The 21,719-nt window shown below is 41.0% G+C and overlaps 1 protein-coding gene across 11 annotated transcripts in view; it reads left to right on the top strand.

The window, feature by feature from the left end:
- eif4g1b (eukaryotic translation initiation factor 4 gamma, 1b) overlaps positions 1-21,719 on the top strand; it is a 38,484-nt gene that overhangs the window by 235 nt on the left and 16,530 nt on the right. For 2 of the 11 annotated variants that reach the window (XM_087850748.1, XM_087850743.1), the window contains exons 2-9: positions 7,005-7,056; positions 7,227-7,348; positions 8,023-8,106; positions 8,771-8,803; positions 9,326-9,346; positions 9,835-10,029; positions 11,119-11,221; positions 19,535-19,674. In XM_087850748.1, coding sequence (XP_087706874.1) covers positions 7,274-7,348; positions 8,023-8,106; positions 8,771-8,803; positions 9,326-9,346; positions 9,835-10,029; positions 11,119-11,221; positions 19,535-19,674 — 651 coding nt within the window. In that variant the 5' untranslated portion in view covers positions 7,005-7,056; positions 7,227-7,273. Of the gene's footprint in view, positions 1-942; positions 962-5,402; positions 5,422-5,693; positions 5,713-6,111; positions 6,330-7,004; positions 7,057-7,226; positions 7,349-8,022; positions 8,107-8,770; positions 8,804-9,325; positions 9,347-9,834; positions 10,030-11,118; positions 11,222-17,463; positions 17,627-19,534; positions 19,675-21,374; positions 21,716-21,719 lie in introns of those variants that run through there. The other 9 variants (XM_087850747.1, XM_087850745.1, XM_087850746.1 and 6 more) reach the window with 9 other exon arrangements.

Here is a 21,719-nt window from a genome sequence, read left to right as displayed (position 1 = left end):
TGTGTTTTTAGGGATTAGCTAGCTAGCTTGTCGCTAGCATTCCATGCTAACGCGACGTGGGTGTTCTTTCTTCATTTTAGCTTGTCCGGCTAGCAAGCTAGCATTTCGATAGACAGCCAAGTTGCTTACATGCCCGTTTGATTCGGGGACACACATTATGTTATGTGTACTATATCATATAAGATAAGTGATACACAGACTGTCGTGTCACAGTGCTGTTGTTTCGCCGGTAAACGTAAATTCTCCTGCTAGCTATTGAACCGTTTGTAGGCTAGCTACAAAGTAGCCTACATAAGATACGTGAGCAGCGAAACCACTTTTGGCTGGTGAAGGCGTGTTTTGCCGAAGTGCCAAGCTCCCGACTGAAAGTATTAGAACTCCTTTACACCTTTTTTGGCTGCCCGGCTTTACATAAAGAGATCACTGTAATCATTTAATGTATGTATTATAACATGCATACTGAGAGCTTGATACCTGAAACCATGTGATGGTGATTGGTGCCGGGTTGGGCAAGCATGTAAAGCTAATATAAAGATCTGGATGTATACATGGAGCAAGAGTCTTTTTCTTCATGAGCAAAACAAATGCTACAACTCCAATTCCAGGAATGAAGAGAAATTGGACAGTGTGTTTTGGAGCCTGAGTGGTTGAGTAGATGGATCACTGTGCTTTTAACTTGTCAACTGCAGTGGGAAATAAGCCACACGAGAATCTGGGATTTCCTCTCGGCATCCCCTGTACTGCACCGGTGTAAGCGTAGGTAGGTTGTCAGAACTGAGCGAGATGTTTGGCTGCAAAGTGAAACTGAGGTGTCTGACTCATTCGGGTTAGTTACAGTATCCATCACTGTCACGACACCACTGGCATCAGTGTCGCGCAGTTTATCCTCATATAGCTAAAGCTATAGCAGCTATTGAACCAACGAGCTAATAACCAGGAGCCACCTGCTCAGCTCGACCAGGTTAGTATTTCTCCTCCTTAGATCCGACCTGTGTCACGCTTGTCTTCATTGCTGCTCCCTCTGCACGTTGTTGGACGTCTATGCTTTGTGCCGTACGTGAAATACATGGTTGTCATATGTGCTGTCGGCTGAGGTGTGGCTGGCGTGAAGCCGGCAGCTGGGCTGTGCATCGCGCCAGTAGCAGGAGAAACCACGTGGTAGATCGAGGTTGGGCCTAGGAAAGTTAGCAGCATGGCTAACTGCATAACATGCAGCAGCGGGTTTGTATTTGCAGATGTTTAGGGCAGCTTCTATTGTGCGTGAATATGCGTTTACTGTAAATAACACGGGAATAGATGCATTTGTCGTGTTTGGCGTACGCGTAAACACTGACACGCCCCTGTGTCAAAGCAAAAGTGTCTCACAGTTTGGACAGACCGTTGTCTTGACAAGCTTGGTGTAAATGTCTCTGCTGTATCTGTGTCATTCATATATATACATACATACATATATATATATATGGTGGGGGTGGGGGGCAGTCAAACGCTGGTATTGGTGGTATGTTCACATTTAAACCTTTTGATGATCACTTCGTCTACTGCAGCAAACACGAGGCTGATGTTAAGGACTGCAACCATGTGACCTTATCTGGGAGTGTGGGTCCAAAATGGATGCTGTTTCTTATAGATGGCATACAGTCTATATAGCTAATACAGGCAGGTGTTTATTGTCTGTCTTGTCTCTATCAGTGAACATTCATATTTGATATGCAGTGGTTTCAGACAAGCTTTATTTGGAGGAAATGAATAAAACTCACAGCAGACAAACACATGGAGCCAGCTTCTCACAGTTTGCCTGACATAAGGATACTGCCGAGCATCCTGTTGTGAAATTTGAAAGCCTGGAGACTGGGCATGTGTGGGTTTTGGCAGATTGTTACCAGAGGAACATGGGGACAGGACCGAGAAGGGGAGGGAGGAGACAGGCTGTGCTGGCGTGATGCTGTGTCACTGCAGCTACGTTCTAATTGTATGTTCATCATTGTCAGAGTGGGATGCCTGCTTGTCACAGACTGTTGATGCTCAAATGGGATGATTATTGGTCAATGTCAACAGCGGAGTACAGACTGTAAAGTATTGTTTTGTTTGTTTCATCCATACTGTTTAATTCACTCCACTTCAGAAAAAAAAATGTCAGAGGAATTATTAACCAGGCTAAGAAAACAGTGACTTGAATGGAAATTTGTAATGTCTGATAAGATAAACTTGAAAAGTATGAGCAGGGTTAGAGCTTCAACAAAAAAAAGGAAGTGTAATAGTAAAAAGAGTGACGAGTAAGATTGAGGTGGTTTGGACATGTGTGCAGGAGGGATAGTGGATATACTGCACAAAGGATGTTGAATACAGAGCTGCCTGGCAGGAGGAAAAGAAGAAGATCTCAAAGGAGGATGGATGTAGTGGAAGAGGACCTGTTGCTGGTCAGTGTGACACATAGGGTAAGATGGAGGCAGATGATCTGCTGTGGCGACCCTTAAAAGGAGAAGCAGAAACAAGATGATGGTAAAAAGCTGTGAGCTTTCAATGGGGATTGTATAAATCAAGTTGTATTGAGCAGATTTGTGGAAAATGTGGTAATGCAGCTTTTCCTGTGGCTCCTAATCAAAAACTGTATTTAAAAAAAAATGGATGCAACTTCCTGGTCTGAAATGAAGCCAGTATGGAAGTGGTCTAAATCTGTATTCTTTCTAATGGCCAACACAGTGTGACTCCCATGTTTACGAAAGGGTCCATTTGAGAATTGTTTGTGAAAACATCCCTTTGCTTCCTTGCTCTATGACCTCTTTAAAGGCTTTCCTGTCAGTCACCATTTTATCAAATACAGAATTATGTTAATTTTATAAATTATGATTCTCATTAGAAAAACAGCAGTAGCATGTAATAAAGCATTAGGCAATGAGTGTGCAGTGTCCTTTGGTTTCCCGGTCAGGGAACCAGCATGGTTGTGGTTTGGTCGTTTTCTGTGGCTGCATCTATCTCAACACAGTCCTGAGACTTTTCTAAATATATAAGCCTCTGCTTTGAGTGTTTCTCTTGTAAATGCCCCAACTTTATGTAAGTGCTATTTTAAATCTGTGGACTATCTCTGGGAGAAGCAGCACAGTACAGGAGGAAATCTGATGGAGTTTATTTCCTGTTACCTTTCTGCTTAGGTCAGTGAACTTGAATATTGACCTAATTTCTTCCAAGTGTGTTGGTCCTGTCTATAAATGACAGAACAAAAACACAACTTTGCAAAATGAGCATGTTGTTGTCCTTGCATACTGAATTAAAACTATAGTCGTCGAGCATTAAAGTGATCCAGCGAAGCCTACCACTGCTGGAGCTTTCTGAACTACGTTATCACAACAGACTACACAGTGCCACTGACTGTGACAGGTACAAATGTCAGGCCAATAAAATGTGTACAAAAGTTAAGTTACTAAGGTCATGTGCATTTGCAAATAGGCTTTGTGCAAAAGCCTGAGAGACGAGTGGTTTTGTTTATAGTATTTGCAGGCATGAAAAAGTGACTTGCATTCTTGTATCTTTGGTTGTTTTTTCCACCGCTGTCTTCCCCAGGCAGGAAAGTTTGTCTAGTTCTAAGTGCAGATGTGTTTTGTTTTTTTTTTGGGGGGGGGGGGGGGGGGGGGGGTTATAGGTTCAGTAAACAGTTGATTTACAGTAATGTCGCTCTGGGTAAAGGGAGTCTAAATCATGTGTGTTCAAACACAGACAGTGGTTACACCCTTTATAGGAGACATGACAGCCAACTTCACTAGCAGCAAACTTTGGTTACCGACAGCAGAAGCTTATGTAACTGTTGAAGGAGCATGTTTCCCCGTCAGTCGTGCTGGCTAAATTTCCACAGTGCTGCATGTCAGAGAAGCTCAAATGACTGGCCTGTGTGTTATAAGGGGATGGGGTGGGGTTCGGTGGCGGTGTGGATGACTTTCCTCTGCCCCCCCACCCCCACCCAAAAACAAAAAACCCACATTCCTGCAAGGAAGGTCGACCACTGGGATCTTTGCTTGTACAGTAGGCTATTCCCGGGTTTATTTTTGGTGCTTCAGATTTTAATATGTGAACACTAATTTCAGCAATTCATTACTGGATTATATACCATTTTAAGACATGCTGCTGAGCTCACTTGGCTGATGTTAGTGGACAGAAAGTGAGTCTGTTATAAACAGTGCAGTTTGTGTTTGCTGCTTGATTGGATCTTCTAAGTATCTACATATCCTTCCCTCTATCACATAACCCTTATCTGGAAGAAAAAGATATGTAGTTAAATTGCCAGTGGTAATTCAACATAATTAAAGAATTACATGTGCTGGTAGCAGCTGCTATGCTGTTAAAATCTGAATTTTATCATGCTACTGTTGCATACCCAGTGTATGTGATTTTCATGGGTTGGGTTGTAACAGTTTTGATTCAAACTGCAATATAGACCATGTTTCCCCCCATGGAGATCTTATTGCCTAGTTAAAATAGGATAGTCTGGTAAAAGCTACAATGTTATATTGTTAAGGAAATGGAGGACCAGAAATGCATCCAAATAACGGAATTTATTTTCTTCATGGTCATCTGATAAAGCTTGTTATTCGTTTTTCATGCAAAACGCAGAGGTATGAAGCGAGCTGTAGATTTGGAGAATGGCTATTTTCCTAGTCGTGTAATCTGTGTCTTTGTGCTTGTTGGTATAGACAGATAATTTCTGAACTGCTGTGAAACGTGTTCCTTGGAGTCTTGGAGTTGGATAATGTGGTTTACAACATTATCTGCAGATGCTCTTTCTGACATGGTGCATGTAGTGATAGTGTTAGACATGATGTTGGCAGAGCGTGTCAGGAAACAGGGCCGCTTGCTCACTATGATCTCACCAGACTTTTACCTGGACTTTCCTCACAACATCACAGTCTGAAATCAAATAGACCTTATACTGGAGAGATTTTGCCCTCTCACTCACACCTTTGTCTGGGGATGTGCTGAAAAGTTGAGGGCTGCTGCGCATGTGTGAAAACTGCTTCAGTGTGATGCAAAATGACTAATGAGTTTTTTAGGCTCTCTTTTAGCCCTGAGATTGTTTACCTAGCATTTGGTTCAAGCCAGCCCAGCTAAGCCTAACAGTCTTTCTATGGATGAGCCTGTGAACTGCCGCCTATCACCCTCCTGCATTCTTTCCTCACTTATACTGCTGCCTTCCTTAAAAGCTCTGCAGCTCCACTATGGTGTGAATAGTTCAATCAATGTCAGGGATTTCACCTGGCTGTATAGAAACCCTATTTGTTGAAATTGATTAGATTTATGTCCCCTTGCATTTATGTATTGTTATAGTCATAGAAACGGTGGTGATAACAGCTATTTGTTATTTCCTCTTTCTTAAAAAAAAACAAACATCCGGAATCATCATGACTCAGGCTTTTTATTCTGCTGCCTCAGAGTGTGAGTACTTGTGTATGTGTATCAGTAAAAAGAGTGTGTGTCAGTGACAGCGATAATGTAGTGTTTGGGCTATGAATACCAGATGTGTTTATTATTAGTGAAGACTATATAAGCTAGGGAGAAATCTTACTATGTATGACATACAGAGATGACCATTTAGTCAGCAGCGTGACTGTTTTGTTTGAGTGTATCATCATGTGGTGATCAGACTAAATGGAGAGCACATTTCAGAGACTGAGCAGTTGGAACAATAGACAATGGCAATCTGTTGTTGTACACAGAATTGTTCTGGTAGGTGTGAGCTGATTCATGCTCCCTGAATTTTAAAACAGTTCAACTTTGGTTAGCAGCATTGATCTAATACAGTAGATAAGTGTCAGTGCTGATAGTGGCGTCACTAAATGACCACTGTACAAATCTGCAAAAGTGTTTCTTTGTCATTAATATAAACTTATTCATTTGAAGAGTTTCTCCACTTATTTAGGATGCACCCAATCAATACCCCCCCCCCCCTTTTTTTTTTTTTTCCTTCACAAATATTCTGCTGCTTTATCGGTATTGGGGATTCAGACAACTCACAAATACGTTTTGGGGTTTTTTTTTGGTCCACAAAACAAACCTCACAGTTTGGCCTATGGCTACTACACAGCTGGAAGCCCAATAGGGCTGTTGGGAGTCCATAGCGACAGGTTAGACGACTGCCGGTGGGGGGCGGGGGTGGGAAATTAGCACATTTTAACAGGGAACAGCGACACGCCATTGGTTGAATTCTTCTTGCTTACTACGTAAAGACTGCTGTTGTTGATAGCAGACAGTCAGGCAGTTTATTTCTCACTCCTAGCATGTTATCTTAAACATATGCAGTGTCTAAGGTACTTACTACACGGATGTCCGCGCAACTGTTCAAGGTAAAACTGTAGTGGGTCATTGCATTTACCTGTTTTTAATTGTTGTAACTGTCAAGATTATCATTATATGCGTATTTAATGCTAATACTAAAGAAGGAGCTAGCTAAAACGATATATTAGCGTACTTAGCGGTGGTTCAGTGGGGTTAATTTATCTTGCAACACAATGAGGTATAACACTTCAGGTTTAATGTAAACGAGTGCTCAAATTCAATTTACTGGCTATTGTTTTTCAATTATTATTTTTAATTTTTATTGTCAAGTTTTACGTAGCACTATGATTGAAATGTAACATGTTTTAAGTCAGAAAGCTATTGAACCATTCAGAAAACGTGTGCTGTTAAACAAAGTGCATGGAGGACAATGTTAGCTGGCTAGCTTTTAAAGGTAAAAACGGCTTCAGTGCTTTGTTAGCTCTGTTTCTTTGTCTTTATCTTTGAGTATCTCAGCCTTTGTACTTAAACCAAAACAAGAGATGTTTCATTGCAAATGTGCTGGTGGTGATAAATACTTTATAATTACATAAGTGTGGAATTGGATATTGTAGACTTTGTATATTTTTCCAGCCTGTTTGTAAGGCAGCTGTTTAAAAAGTAGTGTCTATAAAGTTTAAAATGTGATGCAAGCTGATATGTGGTCATTGTAAACAAGGTTTTTCTTTCTCTTTGACTTTTAGGGAAAAAAAATACCCAGTGTAACGACACTTGGACCTTAAAGGATTTATAAATGTAAGTCTAGTGAAGGCTCTCACTTTTTTATGTAAGACTTCAGTTAAACTGCAACTGCTATCCACTTTAATACACTGTGTAATCCACAGTGTTACCATTGTGACCTTTGAAATGGCAGGTAATATAATCACCAAAGACCAGTTTAACCCTTTGGTCATTTCTTTTTTCAGACTTGTACACAGGTCCACATCTGCCTCCCCATGCAGAGCTCCATGAAATGAATAAAGCACCACAGCCTATAACGGGACCCCCAACCACTCCCCACCCTGCCCCTTCCCCCGGCCTTTCACAGGTAAGATGCAGCGTTACTTAACTCTGCATATTGGCTCTACAAGGGTGTGGTTTTCTTTCTCACTGTGTATTCTAAGAGCCAGGGAAGTCGTTGAAGTGCTTTGTGAAGATAATGAAAAGTAGATCACTCAACAATAGAGGTTCTCTGATAGAGGACAGCTGCAGCAGACACAAGTCTTGTGTTTTTTGACAATACTGTGGAAAGTCCCACAGCAGTTGATGTCCTCCATAGTAATTAACTGGAATGATGTCTATGACTGTCTTTTTCAGATCATGCTAACCTCTAACGTGGGCGAAAACTTGAATATTATAACTGGACTCCAGTTGGAGTCGAGCCACAGATTCATAAACACACTATGAGCTTATTATTATTATCTTGCCATCATATTGTCAGGGGCCAGAATAGCCTGCAGCATCTTTGTAACTATCCAGCTAAGCACTGTTATTTTTAATTGTGATTTTATTTATTTTGGTGTTTGTGTGTTTTTTACTTTGTCTCAAAAATAGCTATAAAGTACTTACTTGCCGGTTGTCTACACCCCATAAACATAAATCGGAAAAGATGTCTGTAATATAAACAGTAAAGCCTTTACACAGTTGTGGGACTCTAGGGCCTCACCTTTTTGGCTCTCTTAACGCTCTTCTGCTGTTGTTCTCACTTCCTGTCTTCTGCAGCCCTCATTCCCCCCTGGGCAGCCCCCGTCTGTAGTGTTTGCCACCCAACCTCCACAAATGAACCCAACACCACAACCCCGACAGGTAGGCTTGCTCACTCCTCAGAAACGACTGTTCCATCAGGGAAAATATTATCTAGTCAGAAGCATGACAATTTACAAATTGGATTCATTGCTTTCCACACAAGTTCATTTTTGTGGTGCAATGCAAATATTTTTGTTTATTTCTAACTTGCATCTGATCAGTCCAGACAAACCACGCAGGGTAAAAATGCTATTGTGCAATTTTGCAAAACTTCTACTCACTGGCACTATCCTAAACGTATAGGGTTCTTAGAACGCCTGCATATCTGTTTGCAAACTTTCCTCCAGCTCTGCGAAATGTAAACGGTCACTGTGGTCTTCATTACATGTCTTATGAAGTATTGGAGCTTAATCTACATGATCTAAATTCTTTTGTTTCTTACTGCCCCTGATTGATTTGAGTAAATGCAATCAGCTTAAAGGCAGCTTGATTAATACATTAATATCAGATCTGTAATATTTTGTATGTAGCCTTGTAAAAAAGTTTAATAATTTAAAAAAAATATAGGGCAAGTTAAGAAAAAGCTCATGCTATGACAGCCATTTTCATATGATGAGCTCCAGTTGGAAACGTACAGAACTGAAATAACCTGTTAGTGGGGAGTGAAGCATGGAGTTTGAGCTTTTGTCTTTAATCTCTGTCCTGTCTGCCTCTCCTCCTCTAGTTTGCCCCCGGGCCCCGGCCTATACATCAACAGGTACTAACAGCACAGCTGACTAACTTGAGGATGGGAGGGGGATTTCTACCATTTTCATGCATGTGAGAAGCAGTGGAGAAGGCCAAGATTTCAGGAATAAAATGACCACAAACTGGTGGTTCCTGATTCAGAGACTACATGATAATATTTTTAGCATTTTATGTTTGTGTAATTAACATTGCCCAATAATGCAAAATTAACTTGATGATAACTGAAGTTAATGTTTTAAGTAAATATTGAATTTACTGTGATAAAGGTTAAATTGCATTTGGGTTATGCTTTATAATAAAATGCATAAATGTTGCTCCAACATTTCAGAAATGCAGCTAGGCCTGATTCACTGTTGTGCCTTTTATCTGCATGCTGCTTGTTAATTCACTGCTTAGCTAAGATTTGGTGGTTTCTGGGCGCTTTCTTCTAACTGATTGTCATGCCTTCCTTTTCTCACTCTTTCTCTTCCCACCTTCTTCTTGCTTCTATTGAATGTGTGTCTGTGTGTGATCTGTGCTTGTGCTGCTGAAGGGAAGCTTCAGATCGCTACAGGTAACTCAGGTTTTCTCTTTCCTCACAGTTTTTCCCTCCACTTTTCCCTTCTTTCACCCTCTGGAGGAGTGCATATGTGTGAGCCTAATATTTGGCAGTGTTGTGCTTTGTTGGCTTGGTGTCATTTTTCTGGCTACAGCAGTTAGCTCCCAGGCCAGCAGCAGAATGTCAATGAGGAGGCTCTGAATGAACCAGCATTAGCTGCTTTATCTCTGCTGGCAGACAGGGCCAATATGTTTCCAGTTGGAGTCGAGCCACAGATTCACAAACACACTGTGAGCTTATTATTAGGCTGAACAAGCTAGTTTCCCTGGGTCCAAGAGATAAAATAATGCAAAGGGCATTTATTCATGTCAGAGGTTTCAGAGAGGTAGCAAATGGTCCTGTTTTGTTTTTCTTTCTTCTCTGTGGTCCATCACACCATATTTCTTCTTGTCTTTTTCACAACCCACACTTGCTTCACCTTTGCTTTTCTACTATCTTCTTAGCCCTACTACCCCAACAGACCCAACCTGCCTCCCAGCAGTGGGCCAAGAGGTATCCCACCCAGCAGTGCTCCTCGGCCTGTGACCCCCACCCACGTCTACCAGGCAGGCCCTGGCTCCCAAATGATGATGATCCCCCAGCAACAGTTGCCCTTTCCCAGTTCGCCACAGGGACCTGCCTACATCATACAGTCACAGGTAGTGGGCACAACTTGTGTGTGTGTGGTTTTTTGTTTTGTTTGTTTGTTTTTGTTTCTGCTAGAGGTTTTCTTTGTATTGTATTGTAGGGTCTATATCTTACAATATAAAGCTCATTGAGGCAACTGTTGTGATTTGGTGGTGCTATAAAAATAAGATTGAATTAAATTGAAAATATAGGTTTGTTAGCTCTATTAAAAATGCATTAATTTTTTATTTAGATAAATTTTGTAACCCTGCATCCACAAAATGAGGCTTAGTGACTCAAACTGCTCAAAGTGGTTAATGGTGCAGAGGCATTTGTAATTTTGTTGCAGAAATTACCAGGATTTCTACTTTGATTACTCAGAAAATGTGGTCTGGTCTTCTTATCCAAATGTGTGAAAATGTGCCGGTGTCTGGAGTACCAATATGTCACAGTCCTGAGAAAAGCACCTGAGTGTATTGATTTCACCTTATTGCATAGCCACTATGTATGTAGTAGTATGTAGTAGTTCCTCCTCAACATACCACCAGAGTTTTGAAGCTGTGTTTCACATAGTTTAATCGAGCCACATAGTAACACAAATGGGTGAAGGGTGTCCCATTTCACAAAAAATAGAAAGCAAGTGCACAAATGCAAAAAAAAAAAAAAAAGGAACAGGAAAATGTAGCAACATTACAACGGTAATGGATTGCTTATTTGGAGAAGTAACAAAAAAGCAGATTACTTTTTTCATTACATTAGTTTTGCAATTCAGATCCTAATGAAGTCTTCTGAAAGGAAACAAGAAAATTGTATTACACACCACAGTCTCCCTCCCAACTGTAAAGCATCATGGAGGGATCCTTATGGTTTGAGGCTGCTTGTAGTCACTGAGGGAACAACAAACCAAAGACTGAAGGCAGAATTCTTTATAGTTTTTATAATATTCAAGTTTTAGCCCATGTTAGAGGTTGGCATAAAATCCTTGTAATTCCAAAGTGTTCACATTTTTTTTGCTTCTACAACTTTAATGATCTATATCTGTATCTGATGATGTTTTGTTTTGTTTTTCTCCATTTATCTTCTCTTCTATCTTCCACCCGCTCTCTGGTTTGCCTCCTCAGTACCGGTCACCAACCTACGTTCCCACACCTCAGCAGTTCCCAGTCCCAACAGGCACCCCAGGCTATTACCCAGGCACAAGCCCTGCAGAATATGGTACTTACGGTAAGAGGTTTTACCTGGAGTCTCATTTGTGCCACTCACCTAGCACCATTCTTACACTTGGCAAACTAAATTAGTTGGAGAGAAAAACAATTATGAAGATCGATGGTACACTTTGTAATGAAACGCAAGGACAAGTTGCAACAAAATTTAAATAGGAAGGGTGAGAGGCGAGGAAAATGTCAAATGAAAAAAAACACCACCCAAAAGAATAAATTTTATTTATAGGTGCCTTTCAACATACTCAAGGAGCCCTTAGAAGAAATTAAACAAAAGTATATCTTAAGTATAGATAAAATAACTGTAGGAAAACACCATATAGTAAAAAGTTAATACGTCTTAAACTAAAATCAAACGGAATAGAGAAGCTTAAAAAGATGTGTTTAAAGACTGACTTTAAAGATGGTAAGACTGTCAGAGTAGTGACTGTGCCGTGGGCAAGACTTTGAAAGACGCGGGGCTACTTGGCTGAAACAAACAGCTGTTATAGTAAGAGCAACATAGGAGGAGCATCTCAGTTTGGGAAAGAGTGGCAATGTGAAGAAGTTGGAGAGAGATGGGAGTGCAAGATTATCAAAAGACTTGAAAGTAAGAAGCAGAATCTTAAAAATTAATGCAACATTTTACAGGAAGCCAGTGAGCTGTGTAACATGTCATTAAATCCTCAGTAGTTGCTCACATATTGCACAGTGATCAGCCTTTAGTTGAAGTCTTCTTTGTTGTTGGTTTGTTTTTTTTTTGTTTTTTTTTTAGGAATTCTGACTTGTTACTCTTTCAGTGTTTGTCTTCATGTAAGTGTTTACAAGAAAATAACCGTCTTCCCTTAATAAACTACACGCTTCTGAGATTTCTAATAATTACATTAATCTTGTCCCCTGCCCCCCACTCATTATTTATGCATCTCTTTGTGCGAGACACTTCTGGCTAACATGAAATGAGATTGAACAGGAGTGGAGTATAAGGTGTTATAAAAAGCAGTGACAATTTTACAGACCGTGAGAGCGAGAATAATCAGGAAAGATGACCTTCTCTCAGCCAGCATGGACCATATGACCTTAATGAATAGCAGTTACAACTCGCACTGTGCTCCTATTGATGGGTGTGGCTGCATTCCCCAAAAAGTTTAAAGTTGCTGACTATTCGTGTCAAAGTGGTTATGTACAAATGGGCCCACAACAGCATCCTTAGAAATCTGCACTTAGCAATAGAAGTAAAATTTATGTACATCACAGTATAAAAGCTTTCAATGATTATATTTAATACACACAAAAGTGTCTTCATTTTACATTTACTCATAGTCATTTGGTTCCACATCAACTGAGTATAGCTGCAACAGACACATTTATTGCTGATCATATGTGCTGTGCCTCCATCTAGTGGTAACTGTGTGTCATTGGACCATAAAACCTAGTGATGCCCTGAAACAAACTTGCTGACCTCCTCCTACCAGGCATTTGAACTATGTGTTGTCTTTGTTGAACTGAATGCAGAGGCCTCAATGCAGACCTGTAAAAACACAATCCTTCCTATGAGACTGCTCATAGGAAGGATTCCACTATTTGCTCTTGAATGTGGAGTATGTGTGTGTTGGGTTGTGCATGGGACAGTTAAACTGTATAGGGCTGAAGGTCTGGTGGACTTGTGCATTAATTTATGGTAAATTCACATGTTTGGCATATATAAATGTATATTTTCAGATATTTTGCAGTTCCTTTCTGAACAGCAGTCTGTGTGCGTTTGACTGAAGGCATATTTATACCCACCACTGTAACCCTCACAAAACAAACAAACACACTCTGAAAATGGTGTTACAAATGCTATTGCGAGCTGCTCTTTGGTGTCATTTTGGCCAGTCGTGGACCTGTTCACTTTTGTAGCCTGGCACACTGTGTTGGAATGTATAATCATATTGTTTTTTTTCCACTGATATCATAACAAGGGCTCAGATCATTCCAGATTACACAGAAGGAGCTGTTGTAAAGGCATGAAAAGCAGAGACTTTCTGGAGAAACTTTTGGTAACACACACTCTGCAAGTGTGGCGCACCCTTGGCATTAGGGATGGGTATTGAAACCCGGTTCTTGTTGAGAACCGGTTCCCAATGTTTCAAATCCTTGGAATTGTTTGGCATTTTTGCAAACGATTCCCTTATCAATTCCAGTCGCCCCGAATGATGTCACCACGTTGCAGAGCGTCATTTACCTGGCAGGAAACACGGCGCCTAAGCGGCTTATACGCTCAAAAGTTTGGTTATAATTTACGAGAACGGATGACAACAGGGCAACTTGCAATACTTACAACGTAGATATTTCATTTAAGGGAAGAAACACTACGAATATGCAAAAGCATTTGGTCACAAAACACACGATAACCTTAAATGAATGTCGTGTTTTTTAATTCCGCTCCGGACTCGTGAATCTCAACCCAGCAGCGGCGGTAACGTTTGCACGTCCTCTCCCGTTAATGCCTCAGGTAAATAATCAACTAACAGTGCATATTATGTTAGCGCGATCTGCCTTATTACAAAACCTGCCATTACTGTGCATTTAGGTGACCATGATGAGAGAGACAGACAAAGTCTGACTGGCTCAGATGCTGACAGTTCTCACTGCAGTTTACCGGTAGCATCTCCTTTCAGGCCAGGATAGACGAATGTCACCGAGCAGTGACTAAGTTTGTGGTAAAAGGTTTGCACCCATTTGCCACAGCAGATGCCCCGATTTTCAGTAAGTGAATGTGTTTAATTGTAGGCAGGGACATTCCTGGATATTCTTGTGTAATTGCTACAGAATAATTTATGTTATACTTTGTTATTGCTACAGGAGAATATTTCTTTTATTATTTTACATTTACAATTTTTTTTTCCCTGGGGACCCATTGAAGAGCTGTAGGCTGTGGATCTCTTAAGATCTCACTGTTGGGTTTGTAAGGCCATGTTACTCCTAAATTTCTATCTTGTTCAAAGAGAAGATATAAAACAAAGTTCTAAGCTAATCGACCTTAGTGTTCTCCTTTTTTAAAAAGAATCGATAAGAGAATCGATAAAGGATCGAATCGTTAAACAGAATCGAAAATGGAATCAGAATTGTGAAAATCTTATCAATACCCATCCCTACTTGGCATCACTATATATTATGGCGGGACAGTGGTCTTGTCACATTTGGTGTGTGATACAACCAGTGCAGTGACCATAAACAGGCCATTACGTTCATGTCTTTGCTTATAAGAGAAGTCAGTGTGGAAAATGTGCCAGTGTTATTTATTCTGTGTGAGTTTTGCTACTGTTAACATGCATTTTCAGGATAAGATCTTTTTAGTATGAGTGGCCTTCAATGGTTAGATTTGTTTTATGGACAGTTTGTACACATTGGCCTAACAAGCAAACAATCCCTTGATCAGTTCTGGTAGTAGGCACACATACCTTTGGGGTTTTGTCCCCCTTTTGATTAAAGGAGCAATCCAAAGTAACTTTACTGGTCATGAGAAAAATTTAATCAGGAGAATACACTAATCTCAAACTTCAGATTACAAACAAGAGAATGAATTCTAGTGTCCGTTCAGGATTTGACATGTCGATGTAGTCTTGGATGATATCAGCAAGTTCAAACATATTCTTATAGTTTAACTGTATTCCTACGCCTCCCTGTGTCAATGGTAGCACAGGGTGGTGTAGCAGGTTTTTGTATTGCCTGACAACAAGAAAACTGAGTCAAAACCTCCTGGCCAACCAGAGGCTTTCTGTGTGAGGCTTCCATGTTCTCCAAGATTTCAAGATTCTTTATTTGTGACGTGCATGGTTATACAGGTATAACACGCAGTGAAATGTGACCTGATACGCTCCCCAACTGTGCAAAAAAAAAGACAGACAGACCTTTATATACAGTGAATGAGTATATACAAGGTTTACACATGGGTTTTCTTCAGGTTCTCTGGCTTCGTCTTGGATAATTAGGAATTCTGAAGATACTATAGGTGGGGATGTTAACATGTTAGCATAATTGTGTTTTGTGTTTGCCCTGTGGACTCGTAACCTCTTCAGAACCTCCCTAATCACACACATCAAAGGCCTATACAGCTTCTATAGCAGCTCTTCTATAGAGATTGACAGACCACGTGACTTTCGCGCATTGCATGCCGGGAACTCGTAGCAAAACAATCCAAGTACCGCATCAAATGCAAGCATTTGCAGCACCGCAAAACGTTCATTCTCCGGTTCCAATACCTTCTTGCTTTTTCTTTGTCCCCCAAAAAAGTTATGTACAAAACGAAGGAGAACGATGCCGGTCCGTACAAAGACAGACTTGATGAAAAGGCAAAGAAAAGATACGAGGAAAAAATCAAAGGAGTGAAAGGGTTAGACCCTTACAAGCACACAGAGTGGACAAAATACGTTAGCGTATAATACGCAAACTACGCTCATATTTATAATTATACGGTTCTTGGAGTGAGTGCATACACTCATGAAGTTCAGTAACTTCAGGTCACTGCAACAAGCCCAGGTACAGTTTACCGACGGATGGGTACAGGACCTTGAAATGCACCGTGTAGAACGAAAGACCATCGTACTTATCATAAGTTTACCAGTCTCACAAATCGGCTTCATAATTACACATTCGTTAACCGTTTATTAATAGGACCTTTGAGCTCAACGGTAATTAATTAGTAGTGGAAATAATTTCTGGTACGCATTACAGAAATGTAGCAGTGACAATAATATTGTATGCTGTAATCGTACTGGGCAATTAGTGATACAAAAAAACCTGTTTTATCCTGTGAATAAAAGTATACGTTTTTGTCAATGTACCATGGTAATAACAGAAGCGAAACGCAATATTGTGTCAGGACAATTCACTATTTATGCACAATAAACAAAGGAGCATAGCGCCACAATTTCTGTTCAGCGCCAGACTTGCTTGTAACCTATATCACCAATTATGTTATGAAAAATGACGTACTAACTACTACAAAACACTGACCTTTGTGGGAATTCTTGGAGCAGACTAACCTGTGAGCTGGAGCGTTCTGGGACGTTATATTTGGTCTTTGAATGGCTGCAATCCAGGCCATCCGTCGCCTCTTTGTTACTTCGGAAACATGGCTCGAACAATTTCTCTTCAACGACGTAATCCGATTAAAAACCGATCTCTTTACCCGTCGGCTTCCCGTGGCTGTCATGCGACCGGCTATTGCAGTTAATAATACAACAGCTTCTTGCCATTTTTTGTGTTTCTTTTTATCGCTGTGTAATGTAATTTCAATTGAAAGCCTGCGTGCGCTAGTACCTCTTGCCACGAGTTCCCAGAATCCTTTGCGGTTTTACCCCTGAATGACGTCACATTTTCAATCTCTATAGGAGTTTGAACAGGATCATTTTTGTCTGCCCAAACAGTCTGACAATGCTTTACTAGATTGTAAACTTCTGTGGAGTTTTAGTGATGAGTAAATCTTTACAATACTTAAATGTCTGGTCTGAATATTGAACCCTCCCACGTCTTGTACAAACCCAGATAGTTTGACCCTAACAGAAACACTTCCCATTCTGTACTTTTGACTGAGATGGCACATAAAAGTGCATTTAAGTGTCAGTCTGCACCACAGCAGGGCTACAGCTGATAGGAATGGGCTGTGTGGCTGTTGAGCCGGCTGATTTCATGTTTATTATGACACTGAAAATAATCTCCTGCGTGTCTGTTGCATCAGTCATTCTGACAGTCCCTTGGCATGTCGTGAAATCAGATGGCACATGACATTAAAATAACTGTCCAGTGACTGTAAGACATGGCTCTTTAAACCTGGTTGCTGAGGACCTTGACTTCACTGCTGCATGCTTCATGAAGATGTCTTGAGCCAAAAAAGGGATTCATGTGTGGAAGTAATGCTTTTTTTTTTTTTTTGCCCTCTTAAGATCTATGCTCGTCATAGTTATAATCCCAGAATATCATTTTGCCTCCTTGCAGCCATCTATGTGGTGGAGTGTTTCTTAAAACACACATACATAGAAACAGCCCTCCCCCTACACACACACACACCAAATCCGTTTGACTCTTATGTGTTAACCAAAGATCAGATAACATGGCTGTGGTGGAGAGATAGAGGAGTCTTCAGGGAAGTCGGAGCCACTCGGAATGGCACAGTTTAGTTTGTCTGCCACTATACTCAAGAGGAGGGAGGTGGGGAGGAATCAGCAAGGTCAGAGGGAGGAGCAAAATGGAGACACGCTGGAAGAGGGAGGGCTGAGGACTAAAAGAAGTCATTCTGAGAGGGCACCTGTAGAGAGGACAGGGAAGAAAGTTAGAGAGGGGGTTTAAAGAGAAAACCCCCTCTAAATTGTATTTCTGTACAGTCTTTACATTCTGCAGCAGTTCAACATGGGCAACCGTGGTTCTCGAGAGCAGGAGGACTCTGAGGGTAGGTGTTGTCTAGACGGTGTCTCTTTGCAGCCCCCCATCCCCCTCTTATGGCAAACTTTTGTGCTTTGAGTCATATCTCAGGTCTCTTATTTACAGTATTGGGATACTGTCCAAGTCTCATTCCGCCTTCTGGCTTTCTGCTTTTATGAACCTTCTCCCTCTCTCTGTCCTTCTATCGCTCACTTTCTTCCCTCCCTTTCCATGTCGCACTCAGTCTTCCCCCAGCCGGTGTGGGTTTTTGACTATATTTAGGCTGTGCTGCTTCTGGGCAACAATGCAGACTCAGTAATGTGAGTTAGACTGTAATGCATGCAGCAGGGGAGAGAAGCAGAGAAGGAGCTAGCTACTCCCAACCTGAAAGAGAGGCCTCTTCAGTTTAGAGTTTTGGGGGGTGGGGGTCCTTCTTGTTTTTCTTGTTTGTGTTTTGTTTTTTTTAGTCTAAGTCTTGTAAAAGTGGGCTACACCTGATTTTGAACTGTAGCTGAGGCCAGTTACACGGCCAGGTAATGTCACTGAGTGGTTTTGTCTTGTTGACAGTATTGACCAGGTATGCAAAAAGCATTTGCTTGCTCTTTAGGAGGGTGTAACACTGGCAGCAGCTTTCTTGGCAAGTTTGTGAATGTGATAAGTTTTTAATTCCTTATGAGATCACCAATGCAGAGCTGACACAGCAGACTGCTGCGTCATGGTCTGAAAACCTACTTGGGGTTCTTCTTGGTACCATGTTTGCTTAACTGTTGCATTTGGTGAAATGCTGATTTTAGGCAGTTGTTTCTATTCTAGCAAATCTCTACTGAAAGAAGTTAATTGAATTATTTATTCCCAGGAAAATAAGTAATTAAAATCACCTGATACTTGATGTTATTAACTTAGCTACTGTTTGTGTAGAAATGAGCTAAACAAAAATAGACACGATAATAAAGTCGTAAAATAAGGAGCTGCAAGAGTTTAAGACATTTGCCCTTTTTTAACTGCTGAAATATAATATTTTGCCCTAATATTACATTACATGAACTAAGTCATTTATCAGATTTTTGAGTTAGAATTTTTAATTTTCCTTAATTCGTTTTATATAAAATCATTTTTCTGCTATTGGGGAAAATGGATTTGTTGAAAATTAGTTGAAAACAGTAATTGTTGTTATGGCATCCTTGCAAAAAATAGGTGCAGTTTTGGTCATTTTCCATTACGATCGACTATGCATGACTGTGCATGGCGTTGCTATACCACTGTAGCTTGTGACATCATTTGTATGCTACACGGATACCACACCAATGGAGACACCGAGGCGATGGTGTTCCTGCTGCTTGGTGTATGCCTTTTTTTTGACAGACTCTCAGACCACAGTGGGGGTTTTTTTTTTGTGTAGCCGTTTTCATCATTGCTGGGTTTGAAAAATGATGATTTTGATTTTTGTGAAGGAGACGTTCTCATCACACATCGTGTGACACCACTAACTAGCTAATCAGTGGCATGCAGTCTGACATCACATTTTTTAGATCACGTCAGATCCCTCAGAACCCTTTAGTACCTACCCCGGCCGAGTAGGTACTAAAAAAGTACCAGGTACTTTCAGAAATCCCAAAAAAAGTCAAGGCAAGGCGAGCGAGGAGGTACTAGGGGAAAAGGGCTACAAGTTCAGTTAAATTGGTCAACACAATCAGCCTGAGGAAGCTTTAAAACATTCATGTTTAAACATTCATACTTAAACTGAAGTGAGCAAACTCTTGACACTAATTGAAATGAATCCGAAATGAAAGCAAAAATTAAAACTATCCGGAAATATACAAAAAATTATCTGGTAACCAGAAGCAAGGTATTTATTTAAGTGGTATGTGTTTTAAGTTGATGTGTTTATGTTAAGTCAATATGACTTGGTTTACATTCTTCTGTCTGTGATTCACAGCAGGGGCCTACTACCCTGCACAGCCACAGTTCACCCCCTCGGTCCAGGCAGGACCTGTGATTATGAATCCTGCACCTCAACAACCACAGCCACCCCCTCAGCCTGCCCAGCACATCCCTACCAAACGGGAACGCAAACAGGTACAGTCAGCATTCCTAATTCAAAAATGTGCCACACTTCAAACTCTCTGTGCTGCTTTGAGATGCATGTGATACAGGATATGCGTTTTATCTGCTTATGACTTGTGTGTATCCTCAATTACATTTGCTTTTATGCAAAATCACCACATCTATCTAGACAGACTTAACATAATCTTAAATAATCATATGTTATTAGCAAAAGACAATCCTTGGAAGTTATCAAAGAGGAGACACTATATAAAAAAGTGAACACAGCACTCAAACAATCCTGACAAGAAAATTATGAATGAACGTCCTTGATAATGAAAGTGGTGTCTTGCAACTGGATTTGAGATGAGTCAAAAATGTTGTTCCCTTTTTGATTTCATGATATTATATTAGAAGTATTGGTCAGATAAAGTGTATTACTGCAGCTTTTGCACGATTTATAGATGGATAATTTATGGTCACTGGAGACATATTGTAGCATTATGAGCAAGTATGTGTATCATTGTAATCCAGTTTCAACACAATGGAATGGGATACAGAAACATCCTTGTTGCTTGTTATGATTCAGGCTTGAATTGGGACACTGAATTCAATTTACTGATTGAAAAAGATATTAATAAACTCGTCTTTAGCTTCTTATTTTGTATAGCTGAGCTGCTGTACAATGTATTCCCTGATTTAACAAAATGTCTAGTGTTCCCCCTGTGCTCTAAAATGGCCCTCGCCTGGTATGTGGTAGCTCTCTGTGAACTCAAGCCCCTCTTGTGTCACCATTCTTTTACATCTGCGACATCTGCAGCAATGCTTACATTTGACTGAACAGTGTAACCTGCTGCTTTTCTCAGTCTGAAAAGTGAGTGATCCACTGTACAGATCTATGAGACACACAAAATGTGAAGCTCTGGTTGCAAGATGATAAATGTCATTGGTGATATCACACAAAATATCTGCTTGTAATTACATTACATTGTGCTTTGGCTATTAATATAAAGGGCTGGGGTTTGTGTGTGTGCGCATGTGCACACTACAAGACTTGCATTCCTTGAGTTTCGGGAGTGATGTGCTTTAAAGAAGCACCAAGAGATTTGGTGTCTTGTACAGGGCACATTGACAGAAATTAGGTTCTACTGTGAACGGATAAAGGCAGCTTCACACAGAGGTAGTGGTGTGTGTATGTGTCTGGGTTTGTAGCTTTTTAAAGTGTTTGTTGCTAGTGGTCTCTCCGTGCAAAAATCGGATACCAGCTGACTTGCAAGAACTAAATGCCATTTTTTTCCTCTACTCTCCTGTTTGTGTGCTCTCACTATCACCCCACGTCAAAGAGAGTGTTCAGCGGGGTGGGGGGTGGAGGACATGTCAGCACATAGCTCAGCTCCACGTGGCCACCAGTCTCCTCCCCCGTTTGAGCCGGAAGGGCTAAACAGTCAGCCTTCCTCTGCTGCTGTGGCACCCCACCCCCCCTTCCTGCTCCAATTCTACATTTTCTTTTCTGCTCTCAAAAATCAGAAAAAAGTCTAACTTGAACAGAGTGTGCAGGATGACTGAACAGAGAGAGAGCGGGATTGAGGAAACGGGGAGTTTCTTATGGTAACCCTTCAGTTGTTCATTTGACAACTTTTTGTTCCTGGAAACCCTCCCATTCTCCCTGCAATTGCCCCTCCTTCACACTCTGGCCCCTTTAACTGTTTGTTAGTTTCTGTGGGCGGGGGTTTGCACATTCCAATACCAAAGCGTTACAAGGCCAGTTTTTTTCCTCTTCTGTTTAGCATATGAGAAACGGTCAAGTCGTTAGCCAGCGTACTGAGAGTCAGGCCCAGCCCTGCTCTGTCTTCCGTATAGCTCTTCTGTCTCGTGCTGGATTTCTATTGTGGGAGCTAAGTTGAGAAGGAGCTACTTGTTATCCACCCACTGTCCTGGTTTTTTTTTTTTTTTTTGGTGGGGGTTTAAAGTCCAGCCCTAAGCCAGCCAGATCTGTTACTCCAGCCCTCGGATGATAGAGGCCCACTGGGGTTTGTAGCACTCTGGGAGAGGAGTTGCAAGCAGGCTGAATCAGGTAA

The sequence above is a fragment of the Neolamprologus brichardi genome, chromosome 14 (assembly GCF_056152115.1).
Source record: "Neolamprologus brichardi isolate AB-2024 chromosome 14, ASM5615211v1, whole genome shotgun sequence".
NCBI classification, from domain to species: domain Eukaryota; kingdom Metazoa; phylum Chordata; class Actinopteri; order Cichliformes; family Cichlidae; genus Neolamprologus; species Neolamprologus brichardi.
The sequence above is the reverse complement of the archived record's forward strand: the minus strand, read 5'-3'. Positions and strand labels throughout refer to the sequence as shown.